This window comes from Chiroxiphia lanceolata, chromosome 2 (genome assembly GCF_009829145.1).
Source record: "Chiroxiphia lanceolata isolate bChiLan1 chromosome 2, bChiLan1.pri, whole genome shotgun sequence".
NCBI classification, from domain to species: domain Eukaryota; kingdom Metazoa; phylum Chordata; class Aves; order Passeriformes; family Pipridae; genus Chiroxiphia; species Chiroxiphia lanceolata.
In genome coordinates, this window is record NC_045638.1 from 69,286,698 (window position 1) to 69,306,594 (window position 19,897).

Here is a 19,897-nt window from a genome sequence, read left to right on the forward strand (position 1 = left end):
TGTATGCCTTCCACACCCAGAATTTTGGGTCAGAAAGAGTGTCTATTTTCTGCATCATTAGGTGTAGACTCTCAAGCTTTCCAAAGCAGAAGGTACAGAAAGAGAGCGCACACACACCAAAACATTAAAATTGGAACTTATATAAATGTCATTAAAATAATTAAATTACAAACAATGTGAAAGCAGATGCATTGCCTGTAAGAATAAATTTTTATTTGATCTCAGTGCAATTAATAGATACAAGTGTATTTACAGGTATGCATACAATCTTCTGGTAAAAATGACTGCTTTCTACCTGTTGGACAAACAGTTGCAAGATCACTCTATCTTTGCTCAAAGCTTACTAATGCTGTGCAATTGTACACCTCTCAATATCTTTTAACTGGTTTGAATGGCCAGTAAGGGACCACATGTCTGTAAAAGCTTACAACCCACTAAAATTGCTCTGTATTGCAGGTATGAAATTTTGTAGCAGCTAATTTGTACTTGCTAACAATGTTACTTAAATATTAATACTGTAACACTTAGCACAGCTTTTTTTTGTTATTGGTCAACCGTCTATTTACTAATTGCAAGTGAAACAACAGGAAAAATATACTTGTAATTGGGAGACAGATTTAAGACTTCAGATTTTGCTGAATATTATATCTCCTTGGACACTCCTCCATGCTTCTCCAAGCTTTTAGTCCTTGTCTCTCTCTCTATCTGTCTTGTTGGTTTAAACCAGTAAACTCTGCACAGACGAAATGATTTCTTACTATATTTATACAGTGCTTAAAGCAATATGACTGATAATAGCTGAGCCTACTCTGTTCTACTTCAATTAAAGAGCCTACTTAAAATTTGATGTTCCTTAAGGCGAAAAGCAGAGAAATCTTCTACAGATGAACAAATAATTCCTCTTGAATCCAATGTAGAACCTCACGTCTACAAAAAACAGTAATTTTGTATCCATTGGCAGCATGCATAGTTATTTGGCAGAATGAATCAGTTTTTCTTAAGGACTTTTCTCAAGCTAAATCTGTCAAATCTGTAACTCTATCACACGAAGTAAACAAATACAGTACTTTTTTTTTTCTTTTTCAATTAACTTTAAAATAAAAAGTTATAAAAAAGGAAAACAATAAAATCTTACATCATTTGTGTTAACGTGCCAGGCCATATCACCATAGGATACCAGCTGACCATTCACGTAACATCGTATTTCACTGTTTCTCCATCGATTATAGATGTGTACAATACTTATCATGTACCACTGGAAAGACAAGAACAATCAGTACACAGTGGCAGTTTTTGTGCAAAGTTAATGAATGGCATAAAAAATAAGCGACCAGTCTCATAAAGTTATACAAACAGATGAATTCTTGCAAACCTGTAAAATTAAAAGTCAAGTCACTGGAACTTCGGGTCCAGTCAGTAGAATTGTGCCTAAATGTAACAATGTACCTACCAGCATCCCCTTACGGGATTAGAGACAAAATTGCATACATACAATTAAAAAGCTGAAAAAACTGATTCCTGAAAGTGTAATTTAATTTCAACACTATACACACTACACACAAAACACAACTCAGCTGTGATGGGAAATCCAGAGCTATGTGCTCTTACATTAACAAATTCTTATCACATAGCTCTGCCTTTGCATCATAGGTGTCTGTCAAAAATTATAAAATAAAAAGAAAAAATTCATAATAGCAAATTTTACAGCCCTGTTTAAGATGATATCCTGATTGTTTCCTTTGATATTTTTCCTCTATTCTTTACCATTCCACCAATTTTTGGACACCTGTCATATCATTAAAATATATTTTATAATGAAACAGAGAAAGAATCACAGTTAAATGCTTCCAAGTACAAGTATTGTGGTCTTTCAAATATTTTGTTTAACAGGAATCATTATGTCCACAATAAATAAGTTCAAGAAGAAAACATGAAGTTTCCCTCAGAACTGAATCACTGAACTCATCTAAGACTGGGAAAGGCAAAAAAGGCAAAAAAACCTGACCTTTGATTTTCTTGAATACACGTGCACACGCACACATGCATGCACACAAAGTCTATCCCAGATCGCTATCATAACTAATCCAGTCAAATACTGCTTTTTGTCTTCCTACACTAGAAATAACTAAATTTACATCTTAAATGGCAAGGGAAGTATTCGAGTATTAAAAAATGGTTTACTCTTTGTCTCATATTTGTCACTATCAAATCTGGATAAAAGGAGCAACATAGGTTTTCAAAGCCAGTTCCTAAATAGAGGATGACAAACATCATCAAGTTCACAATGCAAACTTCGCAATAAGAAAATAAATGTCCTCCTGAAATTCCCGCTTGCTCACTTGATTCATATCCTTCTATCACTGTATTTTACATGTATAAATTCTCTTATCACATGATTACATAACTTTTTTAAGGCTTTCAGATGAGTATAATGCCCACAGGTCTTCAGGAATAGAGTGTACCAACTGGCTCACAAACCTGTTCTTATACAAAGTGAGAATCTTACAAATAATTCAATGGAAGCAGCAGACAAGAATTCCAGTGCATCAGCACATTGTTTTATCCCAGATATGAATATTATCTATATGTTTTCTAACCCTTCCTTTCCATTTTTCTAGCTTCTACCCATTTTGATTGCTAAGAAATCAGGCATGATAACATGTAATTCTAAATATCAGCAAAGGCATTTCTTAAAATTTGTAGCATTTTCCATCAACAATTTTTTTGAAAAAATGGATTATGTATCCCAATTGAAAGTTTGGCAAATATTGTATTCAAATTTCTTTGGAACTTGGGGTGCCTTCTCTAAGGTCCTGGCAATTAATTACTACCTCTTACATTGATTTCTATATCTCTTCTATTGACATTTCAATTCTGAACACTTCCTCTGACTCATCCCCATAGACTCGTGTTGTAGTAAACAATGATGCAATTAAATGATTTAGCTTTTTTCTTATGTTAAGATATTCTTCAAGGGCTCCTATTAAGCCTTAGTCATCCGAGCACAGGAAAAGAAATTGAATTGTAATAATTTTGCATATTATTTGCTATAACTTATACTTTTCTAAGTACTCTGTTGACACAACTTCAACTTTCTGAACAACTTCCTTTTACTTACAGTTGTTTGTACTTTGCTATTTATCTATGCTCAGGTACATTGTAAGGAGCTTTTAAACGTTCTACTGGATTTTTTGACTAATGGTATATTCACTCTTAGCCTTTTGTATCTTTGCATTCAGGTAATTTCTCTGCCACTGGCAAACACCTTTTTTATTTAAGAAATAAAGGTAGATTTTCACAGTTCCTTCAAAAATGAAAAATTGCAAATCTTGTATATTCAAGCATATTCAGCATTTTTCAACACAAAGTCAAGCAAGAGCCAATGTCTGAACTCTCTAAAAAGTTTCAAAAGTACATAAATCTAAATGCATATGCTATTTAAAAGTTTGAACCATTGTACCAGTAAGATGCCACCCAGTTTACAGCAAGGTAATGCAAGCTTCTTTATATTAGTATGCTCTCTGATCTTCCCCAATTCATCACAGATGCTATAACCATCCTTGTCATGTGGCTAACAATTTAATCTGAATAGTATGGTTTTCTTAACTTAGTTACTGATTTTCAGAGCACAGAAACTCTGTTATATATTGTCACAATTAACTTTATCTGATTAGGTTAAGTCTTTAATACAGGACATCACTCTATTAGCAAGGCCTGCCCCACTGTCACATATAACTGTAACTATGATTTGAAACAAGCATCCAGTGATGGTCAAGTCAAGAAAGCTTCAGATACCTCTTTTATGTCAATAACCTCATTTAAAATAAGATATCCCAGCTTCTCTTTTAATTTTTTTATATATGTAGAAGCATATATGTATGTCTCATATCCTCCTATTACCCATGTCTCATTTATGTGAATGTTTGGTGATGTTGTACAAGTGATTTTTTGATTTCTCTCCTATTCTGTATCTGAGGACATGATTTTCAGGACTTTCCTACTACACTACAGACCAAACCAAGTTGCATAATCTTACACAAAATTTTCCTTCAACTTTTAGTTGAAAAAATCTTTTTTTTTTTTAATATTCAAAGTCAGTAATACAGTTTTCTTTAACATTCATCCTGCAGTTTCCTTTTCTACATCATTTTCTCAAAAATGCACAAAGACCATGCCTCTCAGCTGTAACAAGAGCTTCTTCAGGTAGTGCTCAAAGACACTTTAGATAACAACCTATCCATTTTTTATACTGCTGAAATCTGTTGAGCTTAGTCACCAACTGCGAAGTGATATTCCTGCTCCATACAATCAGAGAGATAAGGCATCACACACTAAGTGGAATTTATTTCTGTCTATACTAAAATTAGTAAAGGTGTTCAGAACTAGAAACATCTAAAAAAAAAAGCTGTTTGCTCTAGACTACACTGTTTTCCTGTTATATTTTTAAAAGGATTGATGTTGAGGCTGGAACTCAAGGGAGTAAAAATTACTAGGGGTTACTAGCACACAAAAATTTCAATTTGGAGCACCAAAAAAGCAGTATAGACATATCAAATACAACACTGCCACAGCTTATGTAGCTCTCTTGAGATGTCAGTCTACTGTATTACACCTACATTTTTTATTTGGAGATATAATACCAAATTTCTCCATACGTTTTTATAAATGATTGCTTTTACAATGTTATTAAAATACACCAATTGAAGCCTAAAGTAACCACTTGACACATCTTAGTTTTAAATTAAGATTACACATTATGTGAATGGTGTCATATGAAACAATTAACAGAGGGGAGATCTTTCCATGAACATAGTAACTTTAGTATCTGCCTACATAAAGCTTTTGACTAGGTAATTTGAATACATAATTTTACTGTGATTTACCAAAAATTTAAAAAAAATTATTCAGAAGTTTAATGAGGATGATGTTTCTGGCAAAACCTATTGCTGAAATGTCTATGTCTGTAAGCAAATACAAAAAACTACAGGAAATAGTACATCTGATGGCAAAAATCACACCTCTCAAGTTAGCATTTGGACAGTTAGCTGCTCTGTAAATCAGTACACAATTTTTGAATACGTATCTACACATTCAAAGCTTGCACAGTGAAACCAGTGTCACATCTAAAAAACATGAAGAAAATCAATTTACATGTTAAACAGTATACATTTTGACTTGTTAGAGCCAGACACATTTTATTTCCTCCATTATGCATTATGTACCTTACCACATACGTGTAAACACAACTTAGTAATGGAAAAAATATATTAAACCACGTGCAAATATATTCTATAACATGTATTTCAAATACTTTCCAAATCTGGCATATGACCCAAAGTGTATGAAGCACAAACTCTGGGAAATATAAAACTATCATGGGACTTACATTTGGACATACTTTAGCAGATCAGCTGATTATGATATGAAACTGCTTTTCATATAACGAGATATACGTGTACTAGTATTTCACAATTAGCTATTTTCAGTAGAACAGCGAAAGCTAAAATTTTATAGAGTTGGCATGAAGAAAACTAGTCATTTGTATTAAAAATTATCAAAATAATATCTTGCTAAAATATGAAAGATATGACTTCATCAGCAAGTAAAGATCAGCTAGATCCCACAGGCTAATTAACAATAACATAATACAAAAGTTAACATATTTCATTTGTTCATTTGTTCCAGGTTCAGCGTTCATCAGTAGCATCAGATGTGCTACTGTAAAAGAAAATTGAATTATCACAACACTTTTCTGTCTATAAAATTAAATGTGCAAAACAGAATTGATTCATTCGGATAGACTCAGCAGATATGTGTTTATAAGGCTTTATATATCCTCAAGTAATATGCTAGAAAAAGACATTACTTCATTTTAAAAAAACCACAAGTGAACAAAAGCTACCTGATGAAATCAGAAATAGTTATTTTGAATCACAAATACATACTAAGAAAAATAGTAGAACATTAAGCTGATGTGTGAACAATGGCATTCTCTCCCTCAGAGTTTGGTTTCTCAGAACAAAACAAGCACTGAAATTCAACATACAAAATCTAAGCCCATAAAAAAAGAAATGAGCTTCACAGCAAAATATACACAAGACCGCTATCAATGATAAACACATAATGCTTGCTGTATGGAAAGACAATGCCTCAGTCAATTAACTGCAATTTTGAAGGCTGCAGAATAATTGTTCCCCTAGGATTACTACGCACAGAGTAGAAATGAACACTAATATGATCTACAGATATAATCACGATATACTATGAAAAATGAGAAATCCCGAAACATCACTGACACAGAAGAAAGTTCAGAGCCTTATATCATACAGCATTGCCATCAAAATTTTTCAAGACGTTGGCCACAAAGCTACCAGGTACGGAATTTTCAGAAACAGAATGAGGGAGTTTTAATAATAAAATACAATCATTTTACAAATACTCAAAATTCTTCTCTGTCTGAAGCTAATTAAGCAGTACTTTAAAAAACAAGCTGACTTTATAGAACTGTTACTCTATAAATTTTTTTTTCTAATTGATTCTGAACTGTAATAGGCATAAAACTTTGCATGATCATCATAGCAGTTACTCATAAAAAAGAAAGTATTAGTAACACTATGGCACAAAAGAGATTTTAGTCCTTCTTCCCAGAAGTACTTTCTCACTTTTTCAATGTTATTCTCTATTGTAAATACCACTTTGCTTACCTTGCGTGGCTGAAAGTCATACTTCACACAGTGCTGGAAACCTTTGCCTTTTGACTTCAATGATGTAACTATCAAGCAGTTGCCAACAAAATGAGCAGAATATCCAACACCTTTGCTAGTGCGGAAACTGAAAAGAAAGAATTATGAATGAAATTGAGACAAGGGGAATTATTGTATAATAAAGAGATTCAAATACAACTTCAAATCACCATGAGAAAGAAAATAACTTAGTACCTGGAATGGTGAACTTAATTTTCTCCCAGCATTCTTTGGGGGGCGCTACTCACCTTCAGCACTTAATTGATTCCAGGCTACACTTTAAAAATCAGTACTTTTTTTTTACTAAAATCCAAGATAGTAAATATTGTATCTATCACGTTTCCCCTCAGTTTCCTAATTCATCATAATTTAAAATAATACATCTGATTAAAGTTGTGAAGAAATAACCATTACAGAACAAGTGTGAGATGCCTTACAATTTTATGGGGTTCAGAGAAAAATGCAGATGGTATGACATACAAATTGGGATTCAAGACAATTACTATGCAAAAGAATTATTTTTCAAGACATGAATTAGGCTAATGATCTATGAAGGTTTATTCATCTGAGTGGTAAATTTATTTTCATTTGTCAAATGGATAAAAGACTAAAATTTTAAGAAACTAAGTTTAGTAAGGGTTTTCAGCCTTCTTGTGACAAACATCATGAAGACAGATAATGCAGAAATCTCATACATTTCTCTAGTTATATTTGAAATCAAAAGCATTGTAAAGAGAAATATTGGACTTATCAAAAAAACAAAGGTAGCTGGTCAAAATTCACAAATGGCATTACACAGAGCAATTCAAAATGGGTAAGTCCATATCTACATCCATTGTCACTTAATGCCTTCTGAAAAGCTAAGTACAGTAAAGAGCAGTCTGCTATGATTAATAAGGAGCACACAGCTTTCAGCCTTTTTCTAAATAAATAACCAATGGCTGAAATACAAGGTCTACGCGGTGAACTTCATCAATAAATTCTTAAATGAAGCTTTGCAAGTATGAGAAAAGACACTACTAATTTTGAACATTTGTATAAAGTCCTGTAGCCCATTAATTAACACTCTCATTCTTTTAATGTAGCTAACGTATAATTTCATATTCTTACAGTGATGTTTTAAATGGTTTCTTTATTGAAACATTTTCATCAAACACTTTACTAGGTTTTTGCTAGGAGTATTAAGAAGTGAAAGGTACAAACAAACACTAAGTTCAGATTTCATCTTACTTAATAGCTGCCACATATCTTTATCTTTCTATATATTAGGTTCTATATCTTTAGTTTACCCAACTACAAAGATACAAGCTTGATTTTAATATGCAGAAAAATTGCATAGCTATAGACCTAATTCCATCTTCAGAAAATCACAGTTAAATGTGTATGCATACATCACTGAAGGAGAGAATCAGATTTTCCTCTTTGCTCACTGTCAAAACTATAGGTCATAAACCATGACCTTATGAAAAAAATAGATTCTTTACAAGATAGGTGGTGTGATTAGACCCTGAGGTAGTCAGGGTTTAGACATTCTTGTCCTCTAAGTGAATTTTTAAAGGAGGCAAAAAACAGACATTCAAATTACCGAATTCTAGAAAGCCATTTTTGTTTTAATAAATTAGAATACTTTTATTAAATGTTAAAAACAGAGTGATGAGGCTAAACAGAACAGGAATAATAACATCTAGAGATGAATTTTCTGCACTCTAATGGGTCCTCACCCAGAGGTCCTTCCTTCCAGTCTTGAAGTATACATAGGATATCTCTTTATTTTCGCAAATTCAAGCTGTGTCTTCTTCATTCTTTCATCTGCCTCTATACATTGTACACAATTCTCTCTCCCCTCAAGCTATTGTGCTGAAAAGGAGCATTATTCCCTGCCACAGCCTTTAGTAAAGGGCTTCCATACACCACTCTTTGCAAAAAAAAGGGCATTCTTCTTAACAAACGTAAAAACTCCTCTCTAAATAAACCAATACATAATCTAAGAATGAAGAGAAAAATTACATACTGTCCATTACCACTGACCTCAACAATGAAGACAACTTATAACACTGACATTCCCCTTTATCTTTTGAAGACTATTTTTAATCTGGATCACGTCAATGATCTGGCTTCCACAATGACCCCATAGGCAGTTATACCCCTCAACAAAAGGAACAGTGAATATCCTTCATATATGCATACAATCTACATTACCTATATATACAAATTACCTGCATGACCACATCAGTGAATTTTGTACAATAACATGAAGGTTAAAAACTTAAATTACAGCTTTTACAATAAAAACAACTGATTGTGTTGTGAGCTGGTCTGAGATTTGATTTTCCTCCTTAGGGCCTTATGCCATTCAAAAAATTTTTCAGCAGGTAGCTGTATCTCTCACAATGACAAATTTGTTTTTCAGCAACTAAGTCATCTCTACAGTCTAAAATGGTTTTGTTTAACAGAATCCCAACCTGAAGTATATTAAAAAATATACAGATTCACTACACCCTGACATATGATGTGGTATTATTTGATTAAAGATGTTAAATAAAATGTTTTATTTTAAATTACCAATTTAAATTGCCAAACATTGTAAATATCATCACATTTTTACTTGATAAAACATTATTACAATTGTGTAAAATGCATCCTACTACTTTTGATAGGAGCTAGCAAGCATTTTGAAATAAAGAATGTCTCTTGAATAAACATCTACACCTTTAAAATTTTTTTCATTTCCTATCCTTACTGGTTACTGGGCTGATTTTGTCACCATTATGGTCAAATTTGACTGTTCCTGAAATTTTAAGCACTTTAACTTCCCAGAGTTCAGCATATGAACACAATAAAGAAATGACATAATGAAAAACAGCTCCTTTCTTAGCAGGGCTCTTCAACTTGGAATAGAAGAAATAGAATAAAAGATTCTATAAACATGACTTTACTTTTTTCCTCCAAATAATAAGAATTCTAATACAACAGTAACTAAAAAACTGAGAACTCAGATTCTCTGTTTACCTCAACATTATAGTATATAATGTTAATCTTCACATTTTACTTCTTGCCAAAGGTAAAGTAGGCTAGGACTGGTCTCTAGGATGCTGCAAAGAAATTCTCTTACAAATTACCTACATGTGCAGAACTTGCCACATCCAAAGATGAAATGCACAGAGACAACAAGAGCAGTACTGTCAACAGCCATACGGTTTTATGAGCCTTAAACTATCTCCCAGAGCAGCTGGTATACAGTTTTACTACAGTTCGTTCATAAAACCTTTACAGTTATGTTTCATTTCAGCCAGTTTCTCAAAGCAGCTACTGAATGTTATTACACTTCCATTGCACGAAAGCATTCTTCCATCCACCAGGGAACTGTTCAGGGATTCCAGTTTCTTTACCTTAGGATTTTACGAGCAATTTAACATATGATCATAGTACTGAGAAGATATTAATACATTCTTGCCTGAATAAGGGGGAGGGGAAGTTCCTTTCTACTAACTTTGGAATTCCATTATGTGCTTTTGCAACTGTTCTGAATTATTTCTATTATTACTAGGTCTAGAGAAGGACTGACAATACTAGACAGCTTGATTTTTGTTTTGTTTTGGTTTTTTTCTCCTTGTCCTTACATCTGCAAAAATAAAATGTAGAATGCACTTGCAGAAGTTTTAGCCATTCTTCCATTAAATGCTTGTGGAAGCACTTGGATGATTTATTGACAAGAAGAAACAATTATAACAATCCGGCCTCAGTTCACCCTCCAATTTTTTTACAGAGCCTGATACGCGATCCGAAAGAAAACATCTCTTAAAAAATAATGAAACAAAACAACACAAAAAACCTGATCAAAAATCAATCTTAGTATCCGTATTGATCTTATCAAATTCCAGGCCTGACTTAGAAGTTATGCCACGCCACCTATCCTTTATTTTTTTAGCAGGAAGAAGTATAGAGATTTAGAGGAGGAAGACTTCCCAATTGACCATGCATAAGGTTAGCCCTAAATTTCCAAATTTGCATGTCTTTATGACAAAGAATCTACACCTTATTTTTTAGAAAACATTTCCAAAAATCTATTTAATGATGATGATTATTATACTGTGTCTTATAATTGTGATAAAGTATTGTGTGTCTAAAAGTTTGATTTTTCCTATTTTGCAGTCTACCCACTGGATCTCAGATTTAAAAAAATCCATCAACATTAGATTTTGCATAAATTCTGAAAACAGAAGCCAAGAGCATCCTTACGTTCATCACTATTTTTATTTCTTGAAAGGTTTCATTATAAAATGTGTCTTCCAGGGCACAGTTCACTCCCAGGTGTCCTATGAATAGTACCTATTTTTCCATTGGGCTCTTAAAAGAAGTACCAATTCTTAACTGTAAATGGCATTTCAGCAATGCTTTTGCCAAGATTTCAGGAAGGGATCACACCATCTTTTTTCTCTTCTCTGTTCAGATTATCCTTAAAAGGATCCCATCAGCTCTTTTCAGCTAGAGCAATGAAGAAGCAGTTTATGATCAGTTGGTAACCTATACCAACCCTTAACATCCTACTGTAATCCCTGCTTTCTTATATATAACTACTCATACATATAACGACCCATTATTCACTGCTAGGTATATGATGTTTGTTGGCTTATACTAAAATTTGTGCTATGTAATTCTGAATCTTACCATTTGAACTTGACTGGTCTGTCTTGTTATTTATCATCCATACAAATGTCAAACTCCTAATTTTCTTTCCACAATTGTTACATTCATTTTATAATTGATAAGATAACTACAGTATTGTCCCAATACACAGGTGTTAATAGACTGTCTGTTAGAAGCTGCCCAATATCATCCTCAGAGATAATTAAAATTATTTTTAAAGAAAAAAATCAAATTGGCTAACAGTTCTTGAAGCAGGGCTTAGTGTTTAGCTAATTACAGAACAGTAGCAATTTTCCCTCACATCTGGCAAATGTGAAAACATTTCTTTGCTTTCCTTCTCCATTTTTAAGCATCAGTTTTCAGATCATGGTTGAGCTGATGTAACTGCTGACTCCCACCACAAAGGTACTGCACTCACTTAAAGCCTGGATCATAGCTAAGAAGGTGATTTGGAATACCACAGATTTATTCAATCAAACTGATAGCCTTCTATGGTGAGATGACTGGCTTGAAGGATGGCAGAGAAAGATGCGAATGTTTATCCTGACTTTCTACAAGCAAGACCTTTCAACACTGTAATAACCTCAGTGATAATGAGCTACATAAGTGGACAGTGAGGTCATCTGAAAACTAAGCGAACAGTTTAGCTTAAAGCATTGCCATCAGTGGTATCAGACCAGTTGGAGGCAAGTTACTATTGGAGTGCCCTAGGCATCAACACTGGTTCCAACCTTGTTCAGCTTCCTCATTAATAACCTGAATGGTGAGACAGTGCACCTTCAGAAAGCTTAGAGATGATGCAAAATTATAAGGAGTGGCTGATACACCAGGTTAGTGTGTAGTCATTCAGAAGGACCACAGCAGGTTGGAGAAACAGTCCAACAAGAATCTCATGAAGATCAACAAAGGGAAGGGTAAAGTACTGTCCCTGAGGATGAACTGCCCCAAGCAGCAGTGTATGCTAGGTACTGACCAGATGGAAATCACCTGTGAGAAAGGAACCTGCTAGTCTGGGTGGACAGTAGCTTGACCATGAGCCAGTAATGTGCCCTCGTGGAAAAGGCAACCAGTGGTATTCTGGCCTGTATTAGAAAAAAACATTCCCAGCAGGTTGAGAGAGGTGATCCTTCCTCGTCCTCAACACTTAAGAGACCACATCTGGAGTACTGTGTCCAGTTCTAGGCTGCACAATGCAAGAAAGACATGGACATACCAGACTGAATGATCAAAGCCTCTGACATTTTAGAAGAGGCTGAGACATGGGACTATTTAGCCTGGAAAAGATGTATATGAATATCTGGTGGGTGTGGAGTAAAGAAGAATGAGCCAGAGACTTCCCAGTGATATCCACTGAAAGAACAAGGAACGATGGACATTGACTGAAACTGACAAACTTTTTTCATTGTGAGAATGGTCAAAGACTTGTACAGGTTTCCCAGTGAGGTTGCAATGTCTGCATTTGGGAAGATACTCAAAAACCCGACTGGAGAAGGTCCCAAGGAACCTGTTCTAGCTGACTGCTTTCATCACCTCTGCTTCAAATCAGAGTACTATCTGAAGTTGTGCATGCTACTAAGTTAGTGCTTTTAAAATAAAGATTGTTTAAGAGACAGTTTACTTTTTAGAAGAAACTAAAGAGTTAATTTGTATGACATATTTTTCACCTAAGTAAACAGAAAAAAGTATTACATCCTCAGAAGTACATTTAAAAGAAAACAAATGTTTGCTTTGGTATCTTCCTCTTGGTGGTGGTTATGTGTGACTCAAACTTTCACGTGGCAAAGTCCAAAATCTTTGTAAAGAAGATCTAGCTTGAATGTTTTTCCTATTTTGAATTATTAATTATAGCTTGCTTTGAGCCACTATATAAAAATGGTAAGAATTTGTACTGTTCCTAATTTCCTTCTGACGTTGGTATATTCAGTTTCTCTTATATGCATTACATTCACACCAAATTTGCACATTTTTTAGGAACAGGTGATCAGTAAGCCATTTTTATATTCACAGATCTAATTTCTATTACCTCTAGCTAACATGCAGACAGTGCGCGCTGAATATAACATATTTATTTTGTAGTACTAACATCAGACAAGAATCTTAAACACCAAACAGAAAATGCGACAACATTCTCAGTTTAAAGCTCTAAGAAATATTATATTTTAAAATTCCCAAAGAAACCACCACACTAGATTTTATGGTTAATCTACAAAGCACATATGTTGCAACCATGGATTTATAAATTGCAAAGCAAAAAGGACAGATGACTTTGTAGGAGCTTGTATACAGTAAGCAGCCATTAAAATCTGCAGATATTTGGCAGGGGGAACTAAAAACATTGAGATAGATTAACTGCTACTAGGAAGCCAGAACAAATCATACCTGCAGCATTATAAGTTACTTACCAATAGAGATAGGGTTTATCCTTATCTACATTGATATTGTTTAGTGGATCCATACGAAACCAGGTGTTAAGAGTAAACCCATTTTGATAAGGCCACTTAGCAATAGGAGGCAATGCAATTGCCTGGAAGAAGAGGGGAAAAAAAAAAGAAACAAGAAAGTTAATTTTTTTGAGAAATATTGTTAAAGGTAACGTCTTTCTAAAATCCTGTTGTTCTAGATCCGTAGATCTGCTTTAACTTCAAATAATACAGAAAAAACTTCAAATAGTGCTTTTGAATAAATGCATTACTTTTCCATCTATTTCAAAATACTTTAATTTTTAACTACATAAATTCTATCACTAGAGGACACAAAATTATATTAACAGAACAAAAATAGAAAAAATACTTCTGCAGAAATTAAACTATAACTTTAGCTTTCAATAATTATTAATCTCATCTATAAACTTAAATATTAAATCAAATTAATCAACAGATCACACTATAAAGATTCATTTTTAAAACTACAGTATAAAAAAGGTTGTTCCCTGAATTGTAAGAGCACTATCAGATTTTTTTTCCTATAAACATTTAGTAAGGTAAGAGACTGAAAGTTTTACTCCAATTTCCAGTTAAATACATCCATAGTAAGGGATGTCTTGGGAAGGAATTAAGTTTTTCAATATTTCATTTTTAGGGGCTGACTGATGAAGAGGTTTCAGAGAACTCCTTATACCTGGGCAAGGCCCTGAATAACGGTTAGGGAGGAAATGGAAGACATAGCAGCTTTCCAGTACCTAAAGGTGGCCTAAAAGAAAGCTGGAGAGGGACTTTATGCAAGGGCATGTAGTGATAGGACAAGGGTGAGTGATACTGTGACTGACTTTTCCATCATTTTTATATGCAAGTCAATTGCTGATATAATTTTAAGAGCAGAGAAATGGGAAAATCACAGTAAATTTTATAATTAGATACAGCAATGTGCTCTGATCATGCTAGTACTTAGGGAGACAAAAGTTCTGCTTCAAGCTTGGTACTAAACATTTAAAGGAACACCTTTGGGATATGCCTGCTGAGAGGGAGTTTCCTACCTGAAACAGAAGAAGAGTTGCTTGATGACAAATGGGAACAACACCTAGGAACCACCACCACTGATGTCCAAATGGAGTGACTAACATGCCACCTACGCAGACTGGCAGAGATGTAATACAGTTCTGGAAGAGCCCTTCAGCTGGGATAGTGAAGCAGGTCTCAGAAGCATATCACTAGACTGGTTCAGTAGACTCTTGGCTCTTTTTACTGCCACAGAAGTCTTGGTTATACAAGCAGCATGCACCCAACTTTAAAGAGGGTCAATCTGATATTTATCATGCCAATTAAAAATTACACTGTTTCTCTGTCTGATGTCAACACAGTGCATCACACCTGAAAACTTGAATTCAGTGCTAGTGAACAAGTTCCTATCCATTCTCTTCTAATGAAGTGCTTTGTTTTTTGGGTCATTTTATAAATATTTGCCCTTGGTCCACTTCAGAGGATTTATCCTCTCCAGAACTTCATAGTGTAATCCAACATGCTCTACTCAAGAAGTGTAAATTTGAAACTCATACTTCTTGATTTACAGGCTGAAGTCAATCTTTAGTGCTATGTAAAACAAAATCCTGGAAGGATCCAATTCAAGGAAAGAGAAATATGTACTGGGCATTTCAATTAAGAGCTTTACGCTCCTGTAACTGATGCATATCTTTGGACAGGGAGGAATATCTGAAATTCTTTCCCTGCAAAACCTTTTTTGAACTTCTGATAAATTTAAGAGAGAAATTTCATTAGGGTTTGCCTCTGAAGCCCAGAGATGTCAAAGCAGTACGTGTCATTGTAGACATTCATATTCTGCAACACCTGTGCTGCTGCTGCATCTACTTTTAGCAGAGGTTAACTGTGGCTTTAATTTAGCAGTACGAAATGAAACTTTCCCTTCCAAAACTCATTAATTAATTCCTTACACAATCTGCACTATGCATTTTGCTGACACACCTGTTAATACAGCTGAATATCCAACAAGATCAAAGAAGTCATTAGCAAAAATAACCCAGGTGTAAAAGAGCGATTTTCAGCCAGTTTATTTCCCTGATGCAATCTGTCAAACCAACAACTGTATTCACAAGAAATGGAGGCAGTGGTTTGTGCTTGAAGAAGATTATCAGTGCTACTGTGGTAGGGTAAAAAAGTTTTCCCCCTAGAGTTAAAAAAATGGTAACCCCCGAGGGGGTGGTGTCACTTGATGTGGACCTAATGAGTGCTCCTGCAAAATATAAACATATCACACCAGACTGGAAAAGAAGGATGTAGTTGTTGTTGGAGAGAAGTGGTCATGTTGTAGAGCCACAAGGAGAAGGGGCAGGAGCCCCTCTGCCCCCGGCTGGGGTCATAGAAACTCGGAAACAGTATTAAACTGGACCGGAGTCCGTGACTGAGAAGCTGGGAGTTTTCTCCACCGTGAGTGGGCAGAAGGAGCAGCGGCAGAAACAGCACTGACCGGAGAACAGTGGCAAAGAGCCAGAAGAGATAAGGAGAAGCAGCAGAGATGGCCTGGAGCAACACAGAGAGAACTCTTGCACGGAGAGAGAGAGAGCCAGCAGCAGAGAGAGAACTAAGCTCTACAGAGAGAGAATTTGGGGTAAGAACTGAAACAAACTCCCCAAACCCCTCTGAGACCTCCTAGAGAGGAGAAGGAGATGGACTCCTACTTGAGAGGAGTCTTGGAGTGCTGCAGCACCGGAGAGAGAGGAGCTAAGAAGCTCAGGCATCCTGGAGCTGGACTGGGATGGTCAGACAGAATGCAGAGGGCGTGACTTTGCCCCTCCTGCTGCTGCTGCCAAGCTGGCAGCTGAGACTGAGCAGAGGAGCTCTGATAGAACTCTTGAGGCAAAGACCTTCAACTGAAAGCTGCCTGAGATGTTCTGACTCAGGGGTGAATCCCCTGAGGAAGGGACCTTCATGGGGATCTTACACTCCATGATACGACGTGGTGAAGCGAGTTTTGTCCCTGCTACGCAGCCCATGGAAGAGAGAGACCTTCGATTGGAGTCGAAGAGCCGAGAGGGGTAGAGGAGAACCCCCTTGTGTGTATTGGAAAGAGATCCAGCTCCTTACAGCTGCTGCATGGAAGAAGAGAGGCTGCTGCTCTGAGAGTGGAAAGGATCTTTCCTTTTCCCTTCTGGACTTTTATTGGAGGGAGAAGAGATTCATCCATTGTAAATACTGATTTATCATAGGAGAAATAGTTAAAGATTATGTATATGATACTGTATTGTAATATTTATTTGTACAGTGATTGTAATATAATTCCCTTTTCCCCCCATATTGAGTCTTGTGTTGTGTCTGGAAAACCCATCTCACACTGGGGTGAGATGTGGGAGGGGGGCTTGGACTCGGGAATTGGATTTTAGGGGTCTCAAACCAGGATACCTACTGATAAAATGCAAGTAGAGCAGACTTCAAGCACTGGTATGAGAAAATAGGAATTTCAGGATTATTTTCTGTTAAAAGATTCTATATTCTACCATAAGTATATCCTGATCCATATCAGAATAGAACTGAACCTCAAGTATGTATTACTCTGCTTTACCCTTTTGTATTTACTCTCAATAATCTATAAATCTGTATACAATATTTTACTTTATTTGTAGCTTTTTTTCTGAAAGTACATGCAGTTAGTGAAAGAGAGAATATCCATTTGGGAAGGTTTGGAAAGGAATACAATTTTGCCATTGTAAGTTATCTCAAAAAGAAAAGCCAAAAGAAGACTGCATTTAAATCACTGCCTTGATGGAAAGTAAACAGCTGTTGGCATTCAGATAAACAGAAAAATTTATAATAAAATGTATGACTAAGCAGTCACTGTAAACTGTGATGACATGCAGAAGTTCATTCCTAGATTTTCCTCAGCCCTTTCCTTTATATAATATCAATCACATTATTCTAATAAAATAACACTGTTCTTTGGAATTTTCAGATTTCACTTTTACAGTAACTTCCCCAAACAAAAATCTGCTGCTTGACATTCCATCCTCACAAGTGCAACTTCTCAACAACATAACTACCTTGCAAATCTATGGAAGAAAACGTATACACTACTCAAGCATGCATTTATCCTCTTACTTCCTTTTCACGCATTTCTGAAACAAATTAAAGGAAATGCAAATAAGGAACTATTTATTTCTTACTGAAATTGTAGTATTTTGGTTGAAAACTTACTGCAGCACTACAGCCTGGGAAGTTGAAAAAGGTATCAGGCCCATGTCTCTGTGGCATCTGATTAAGGACTGATAATAATTTAACTGCGTGTCTTGGCTGTGAAAACAAGAAAATTGCATAAAAGTCAATACAATCATTTTTGTACTCTGTAGGCTACAATGCAAAGTGGACAGTTTTCAAAAACAGCAAATTAACTCTGAAGTAGTTAGCAAAAATATTTCTTAAACATAAGTTCAGTCAACATGAGAAAAACAATTAATTCAAGTTTATATGTCCCGGGAGACAATTTACATTAACTTTAGTCTCTAATGGAATGACACTTAATGCTTTATCCGATCACAGCTTACCCAGATTCCATTTTCACCTCGAAGCATGCTGAACAAAAGCTTCAACTCTTTGACGGTGATGCTGTAGCTGGCAAGAACCCCCAACATATCAACTAGGAGATCTTCAAAGGAAAATAAAGTTATTCTGAACTCTGAACTTAATTGTTTTGACAGAAAAAAAAACACAAAACAACAAAATATTAATACTTTTAAAAGTAAGTGTATTCACAAATTCTAAAAATCAAACTTATTGCCTTAAATATTTCACAAAGGATTTCACGTTCTCATTGCTTTGGCATTTAATAGAAATCAACTACATGCGCAGTTTTAAATTTTGCATCACACTTTCAAAAAAAAAATTAAATTTATGGAGAATTAATTGTTCCCATTTCACAACATTCATGACACATTAAAAACTTCTAGCTTGCTCCTTTCTGCTGTATACTTTTGGGATAAGAGTTCTTCCTTCCTCTGAAGCTAATTGTCAAAAAATTTTGACCTAAAAGATGTTTGTCCTCAACTTAAGTGCAGCACATTATACTGATAATTTGTATAGTTCCAACATTTTTGCTACAGTGGTAATGCTTCTGACTTTTACCAGAAGGAGAGACCAGAGGGAAAAAAACCCTCCCCCCATCCAACCCCCCCCCCAAACAACAAAAACTCCACAAAACCAAAACAACAAAAGAAAAATCTAACAATCAAACAAAACCAAAAGCAAAGCAAAAGACCCACAAGGAAAAAAAATCAGAAAATCATAGCGAGAAAACAATAAAAGAGCACAATAAAAAGAAGTGATTGCCAACAAATTTATGTAATACAGCTTTCATAGACTTTTAGAGTAAGAATATTAAATAATCAGCCTTTCAGGGAGTATCAAGTTTAAAGCTATTGGTAGTGATTGAATTTTTATTTTAAAAAACAGAATTTCATTTTAAGAATTTGTTAGCTTGTGGGATGTTGGACCTCACACTTTCTTCTGGAATAAAATGCACTACTAAGAATTACTATTTCCTCTAGCAGGAGGAAAAGTAATTTGCTCATCTTTATAGAGGTGGCATAAGAAATTTAATTCAAAGATCAAGCAGTGAAGTACAGAGTTTCCAAAACAAAAGAACTATGACACAACAGAATCAGCATTAACAAACTTTTCCAATCTGTTCAACAATCACAAAATCCTCCCCCGCAAACCTGTAGAAAACATGGGCTTCTACATATAAATTTTTATTGTATTTGTATGACTGCATGTTCTCCTTTTTCATTAGTGAAAGGATGACTCTTGCAGAGTCTGACAAAGGGAGACTTCAGAAGCATACATTTTTTAAATGACACTTCACATTCATATTTTTAAAAGAAATTTTCTCTCTGCAAATCCGTACATATGTGTTTTTTAGCAAAACCATCAATACCTATTGAATTTTTTCTACTAGGAGACTAGCCCCTGGACCTGAGCAGGCAAAAGGCATGTGTGAAGAACAAAATATCATTTCATTTACAGGAGACATAACAAGCTGTTCGGTGAGTGAAACTGCATAACAGGAAA

General features: G+C 35.0%; 1 protein-coding gene across 4 annotated transcripts in view; it reads right to left on the reverse strand.

Moving 5' to 3' along the window:
• The window catches only part of NBEA (neurobeachin), a 477,681-nt gene that overhangs the window by 367,221 nt on the left and 90,563 nt on the right, over positions 1-19,897 (reverse strand). For all 4 annotated transcript variants that reach the window (XM_032678783.1, XM_032678782.1, XM_032678781.1 and 1 more), the window contains exons 3-7: positions 18,376-18,476; positions 18,029-18,124; positions 13,793-13,914; positions 6,705-6,831; positions 1,136-1,255 (exon numbers count right to left, since the gene is read on the reverse strand). In XM_032678783.1, coding sequence (XP_032534674.1) covers positions 1,136-1,255; positions 6,705-6,831; positions 13,793-13,914; positions 18,029-18,124; positions 18,376-18,476 — 566 coding nt within the window. The remainder of the gene's footprint in view (positions 1-1,135; positions 1,256-6,704; positions 6,832-13,792; positions 13,915-18,028; positions 18,125-18,375; positions 18,477-19,897) is intronic.